This window comes from Vigna umbellata, chromosome 1 (genome assembly GCF_029865625.1).
Source record: "Vigna umbellata cultivar VRB3 chromosome 1, Vumbellata_1.0, whole genome shotgun sequence".
Taxonomy (NCBI): domain Eukaryota; kingdom Viridiplantae; phylum Streptophyta; class Magnoliopsida; order Fabales; family Fabaceae; genus Vigna; species Vigna umbellata.
Genome location: NC_142165.1, coordinates 74,856,299 through 74,862,298, shown reverse-complemented (window position 1 = coordinate 74,862,298; position 6,000 = coordinate 74,856,299). Strand labels below are relative to the sequence as shown.

At 36.3% G+C, this 6,000-nt stretch overlaps 1 protein-coding gene across 3 annotated transcripts; it reads right to left on the bottom strand.

Annotated features, from left to right (window-relative positions):
• Positions 1–593: 593 nt before the first annotated feature.
• Positions 594–5,784, bottom strand: LOC124820551 (serine/arginine-rich splicing factor SR30-like). 3 transcript variants are annotated; one of them, XR_015783538.1, is made up of 16 exons: positions 5,671–5,784; positions 5,317–5,408; positions 4,368–4,433; positions 4,213–4,287; positions 3,988–4,096; positions 3,708–3,754; positions 3,545–3,602; positions 3,243–3,292; positions 3,075–3,131; positions 2,870–2,985; positions 2,680–2,787; positions 1,898–1,969; positions 1,598–1,807; positions 1,359–1,392; positions 1,022–1,098; positions 594–911 (listed from the first exon to the last, which is right to left on the bottom strand). XR_015783538.1 is itself a non-coding variant. In XM_088104206.1 (14 exons), exons 2-14 carry the CDS (start codon positions 5,401–5,403, stop codon positions 908–910), a joined length of 888 nt encoding a protein of 295 aa, XP_087960332.1. In that variant the 5' UTR covers positions 5,404–5,408; positions 5,671–5,784; the 3' UTR covers positions 594–907. The 3 variants fall into 3 exon arrangements, 1 of the variants encoding a protein (XP_087960332.1); XR_015783540.1 differs by having other exon boundaries at positions 1,898–1,985; positions 5,671–5,737; XM_088104206.1 differs by lacking the exons at positions 1,598–1,807; positions 1,898–1,969.
• Between the last annotated feature and the right edge of the window lie 216 nt (positions 5,785–6,000).

The following is a 6,000-nucleotide window of genomic DNA, read 5'->3' as shown; positions in this document are numbered from 1 at the left end:
AACCACCCAAATACAACATACATTTTATTTTACTCAGAATCCTATTCTTTCTAGAATATTTTACTTTCGAATATTATGCTTTAGAATATCATACCAATTATATATATTCCATTACATCGTTTTACGAATAAATTTAAATCCACTTAATTAACACATTTTAAAAAATACAAGAATCCACAAGCTGTTTTAGACAATATCTGCTTTTACTGTGCCTAAACAAAAACAATTCTACACGTAAAAAGCACACTTCTCCTGGGGATAAAATTACTCCAAATTATATTTTCATACCCATTTTATTCTCATCTTGGCATTGCCGGAAATGTAAATAAAATTTTATGTATAATGAGACATTCTCACAAAAATTACAGGTAATTCAAGCAAAACTTTTAAGCCAAGTTTATTTAAAATAGCGCAAAATAACTGTTTTATTACAATAAACTTCTGATAAACTTAACTAAAGTAACTTTATTTTGTATAAATCATCGTTATATTCGACAGTTTGACAAATAAGTACTCCCCCAGTCTCTAACCGAAGACAACCTTAAGATTCAAACCCTGATTAGAAAAGTTTTCGGGCCCTTTCTCCAAGTGTATACAAGAAAGCAATCAAACTTATAAACTATTCAGAGTTCTTGCAATATATGTTATCGTCAGAGTTACTCAAACCAAATAATAACGATGTAACAGGGAAATAGTGCCTGTTTTTGACATTAAACAGTCTATTACCTTAATCTAAGGTCTGATAAATCCTCAGTATTTAAAACTAGGTCGCCAATAGGCACAACTCTCAAATCCAATATCAAACATAAAACCAAATAAGTGTTTTTCATGGCTAATGTCAATTTTACTAGAAAACTTGGCGGTAGCACTCACCACGTCCGCAACTTCGTCAATTGGAACAATCAGCTCACCTGCAAGACCAAGCTCGATTAGATCCGGAGAAATAAAATTTAAATTGACCAAGTTAAAGAGCCCATAGACAAAATCATCCAAAGAACTATCAGAGTTCCAAGATACAGACCGAGACAAACTTTTACTCCTGCTTCTGCTCCTACTCGGACTCCTGCTAGCACTGCGCCTTTTGGGACTTTTATTACGCTGCCACAGAATACAAATAATTGGGGGGTAAAAAGATTGCCCAGTGTCCTAAATTTGTACTTCAAAACAAAACGCACTCAAACGTTAAAACATGCTTTCTAAGGCTCTGTACAAACACACCCCCGCAGTAATAAAAAAATTCTTCGAAGCCATACAAGTTCACCATAATACATGGCTAAAAGTAAAAAACCACACAAACCGCTCTATTATGCAAATCACAACAGAATAATAATCTTGAGACGAAGTTAAGTTACACTCACAGAGGGCAATGGAGATCTGGACCTCGACCGTGATCTGCAAAAGTTCCACAAAAACCAGAATTTAAAATCCGCAAGTTCCCTTATCAAATTGATCCAACGGCCTTGATGCCTCTTCCATGTCAGTTAACATATTCCAAGGAGGTAAAACCACGCATCACAAAATATAAAAAGACCAACACAGAAGACTGAAAAAAGGTAAAGTATATGCATAGAATGATGAAAAATGAATAAAAATAGACCATTTCAGGGCGACATATTAAGGCACCAATTATCGTGAGAAAAGAAATCTTCCCTACTGCACCACAAAATCCAGAGAATCCAGATGGTGCATCCTATTGGCTTGGCAAATCTTGAAGCCCACAATTGTAATGAAATTGTCCCTATTGCTCATTGGAGGTTATAAACAATCCAGCTCTATATGGCAATCCATGATCTCCTTGGTCCCCAATCTAGCACCCATGGACATTTACATGCTAAAAGTATTAGAACAGATGAACTGTGAAGGTATCCAAAGTCGCCCATTCTAAAAAATATCATACCTCCACAACAAAATGAGTTGCAGACAATTGAACCAAATCCCACCAAGATCCTAATTTCCAATTTCCAGTATGCTGCATGTTTCCATATCTAAGAGTTAAGAAACAAAGGAATCTTTACAAAAGCAAAAAGGAAACTGAGAACACTCTGACATTGAGGCAAGTTTCACCAAGTTCCGGACAAAGCAAGATAGGGGAAAATTGACTGAGGGAGGGAATGTGAAGGGGACAACAGTTTTGTGTCAGAAAAATAAAAATATTAAATCTGAATTTCTTAGAGAAGAAATAATAAATAATTTATTTACAAGAAGATTCTCTATGACTTTCAATTTTAATGAAAGGTGTTAAAAGAAACAAGTCCCAGTTTTTTATTCCGAAGAAAACAAACAACAGACTGAAACAACTGACTTCACAAGGACAAATCAAAATGAAATTAATTTTATTCATGCAAGAAATTTGCCATATCGTGCACGTGAATTTAATTTAATAAATTCCAAATGATCTCTATTTATTCCTATTCTAATCATTATCAAAAATTCCAAAAAAAAAATCCCTAAGTTAGCAGTGTGCAGTCATTAAAATGCCTCTTCTGGTCTTTTCATCTCTTCACATTGGTGGAGAGGCTATGAAACTCTAAACACATCAGTAAAGTCATCAAGTCGGCCAACCATACTGTCCTTCCATCGAGATACCAAATAATTTATGAATAAAATAATACTTGGAAATAAAAGTAGCCAGACAATTAGTATTCGTCAAAAAATCTGCACTTTCAAAACATTTCATACCCTGACAACGAACGAGACTTTGATCTTGAACGAGACCGGGCAGCAGGAGATCTTGATGGAGATTTAGCAGGTGGTGAACGCTGTGATGATTTACCCTTTGGAGATTTGCTGCATACAGAACAAGTATCAACAGGTTAACAATGAATTAAAATATAGAATATTTTTTATTTAAAATAAATATTGTATAGACCTTTGGCTCCGGTCCCGACTGTAACTACGGCTTCGGCTATAGCTTCTTCCTCTAGAATGAGATGGGCCCCGGCTAGGACTTCTAGATGAATCCCGTCTTGAATCATATTCCCTCACCTATATGGAGGTAAAAGAAAAAGGAAAATCAGCAGAAGTAGCATGCACTAAAAAAATAAAACTTACAAAACGTCAAATCCATGTCATACTCGAACATAACCCTTGGAAAATGCATTCCGAAACTCAGAGTCATCAAGCTTCTTGATCTGTAGTGAAAGAAAATACCATCAATTAGAGATGACGATTTTGAAAGCTCATGTCTGGCTATCCATGATGTAATTATAAATAAATGAAACCATGGTAAATAAGTAACTCACAGCATATTTCATATCATCATAATTTGTGTAATCCACAATACCAGTAGTACCTGAAAAATAACATAATAATTAACACATCAAAGCCTACAGCAGACAATATAAACCACAAAGTAACAAAGAACATAATCTCTCAGACTCCTGCAGGCTCAAATGCAAACTCTCGTAAATAGAACCAAGACAAAAGGAAGATATTCGGATGCATAAAAAAAATAAAATATAGTATAAAAACTGTTTAAATACCAATACATCCAAACCATCTTAGCACAATTATGAACCAGAAACTTCATCCAAGTGTCACATACCCCTTCCATCATGAAAGACCTGGGAAAAGCAAACATCTCCTGCCTTGCGCATGTGATCCTGCATTTATAAAAAAGCATTGTTTTGAGACAATATTCACAAACACCCTGAAAAATAATCCAATAGAACATGATTGAACAACAATAACTCTTTTCAACAGCTCACCTTAAGATCCTGCCAGGATGCTGAAGAGGGCAATCCAGTGACTAGAACTGCACAAGGTTCAGTGGAAAATTTAGAAACGTAACAAGAGTCTTAATATATCTGATACAATGTTATCAATGGTGGATGGCGGCAGATGGCCAAGAATCCAACCATATACCCATTGCACCCCATGGAGTGCCAAAGGCAGGGCTTCCCTTCCCAAATTGCCCGTGATGGAGGGATTGAAAAAGCCACATTTGAGAATTATGAAAAGCAATAAATATTTCAAATATATACACACCCCGATATTCAGAGCGTCTGGATACCCCACGTCCAGCCCGTCCATTGCTGTGACTGCTGTGTCGATCTCTTGAGGATGAATGACCACGTCCACCATGGGCAGGCTCCACCTATAAGGATACAAGTTACAGTGTTGGTGAGGTATGCAAAGCCATCTTGTTTCTCACCACTTCTAATTTGTTATAGTTATCATAATATTGAAGCATATGATTGAGAAATAACCAACCCGTAACCGGTGCCCATCAAAATCATAGCCATCACGTCCACGTATTGCATCCTCAGCGTCTTGAGCATCTTCAAACTGCAATAATCAGCATAAGTCAAGATATTGCGTAAAGGGAGAAAAGAAATTTATGAGACTCTAAGTGTCTCCAAACTCACCTCTACAAATGCGTAACCAGGGGGTCTTGGGGGAACCTTTAGATCTATGTGAGTTATGTGTCCATACTACAAAGTGAAAAGGTTAATTAGGCATAAACAACAAGAAAGCCCGCAATTATGAAAGAGACTAATAAACATTCCGACGGAACATTAATTATAGAGAGCAAACAACAAAAAATCATCAACAGTCACATCAGGAGCACATCCGATATACAATGTCCCAAAGGGGACCATGAAAAATTGCATTGTAGTATTTTTTGCAATTAGAATTCATTATTATAACATAGTTTTGACCCATTTTAATTCTAAACATTGATCACTGCAGTCCCTGATCACCATAGTCCCTTAACTTCACAATAACCTCACTGTAAGCCATTCTGACTTGGCAAAAATCATTCACCTTAGTTGTTATCCACTACATTTGTTATTAAAATCAAAGACAAAAGTGAATCTCACTTTATAAACAGCCTGTTATCTCGCCAACTAAAAAAGATGGACATGGATCTGTCTGGAGTGAATTGTATTAGCTTTTACGGGGAATTGAACATAGAAACCTGGCAACACAAGAGTAGCTAATGGCACCAGACACACAACATCAAGGACCAAAATGACGGCTCTCAAAATCAAAGCATACAACCTCAGTGACTAAAATGAGATTCACTCCTTCGAAATCAAAGCATACAATCTCAGGGACTAAAATGAGATTCACTCCCAGCCTTAATAAACCAAACAAAATCCTCAAATAGCGGAAGAAACAAAAATAAGGAATAGATCCTAGCAAGCTAATAACTTTCAAGCCCAAATACATAAAAACGTTAATCTTAGAAAATTCCCCCAACACTTCCATACCCAACCCTTATTTATTGATGTCTAAGCCACCTCCCATCAGCCAACAGCCAACAAAACATTTCAGATCAAACTGCAGACCTAGCAAAAACTATCAACGCACCTTCAGAAATAAATCTTCAACTTCTCTTTCACGGATGTCACCAGGAAGGTTCCCAACGTAGACAGTTCTGCTCGAGCGTCTACTCATTTTTTCTGCCGTACAAAATCGAAAAATGACCAAAAACAAGTTAAAATTAAATAAACATTTATGTTATTCAGTATGCCCTGGTGTCCAATACAAAACCCAGTGAAGCAAAAAACCAGAGTTAAGGTAATTGAACGAGAAATTTAAAATTCTGAAAAGAACATCACAAAAAAACGGCAAGGGGATCACCGAAATCGAAATTCGAGTTCGCATAGAAAGAAGTGAGAGTAAAGAAGCAGTGAGGAGTGCAATTGGCGGAGAAGGACTCACCTTCGATAAGTGGGGATTGGAATCGGTGGCGTTGCCGTGAAAGGTTGAGAGAGGTTAGGGTTTTTGATTTTAGTGTCCGACACACGAGAGGGAAATGGGAGGGGAAAAGTTGTGTCTTCTTATACTACAAGGCCGGCACGCTTGTGGTCGCACGTGTATAATTCTCACACTTTGTTTTGGATATTTATTTACCACTTTTTATGTATATATTTTGTGTTTAAAACCTCTACAAGTGTTTTTCTTAATTTAAATTATCCACTGAATTTAGATCATTTTTTTAAAACTTGTAGAATATTTTATTTAAAATTAATTTACTTAATTGTAGTGGTG

What these genes read in the sequence shown, in the direction of transcription:
- LOC124820551 (XM_088104206.1), bottom strand. Translation starts at nt 5,403, where the DNA reads ATGAGTAGACGCTCGAGCAGAACTGTCTACGTTGGGAACCTTCCTGGT. An exon ending in CATCCTGGCAGGATCTTAAG is followed by an intron (nt 3,603 to 3,707) that starts GTGAGCTGTTGA and finishes TTATAAATGCAG; the next exon opens with GATCACATGCGCAAGGCAGG. An exon ending in AAGTCTCGTTCGTTGTCAGG is followed by an intron (nt 1,393 to 2,679) that starts GTATGAAATGTT and finishes GAACTTTTGCAG; the next exon opens with ATCACGGTCGAGGTCCAGAT.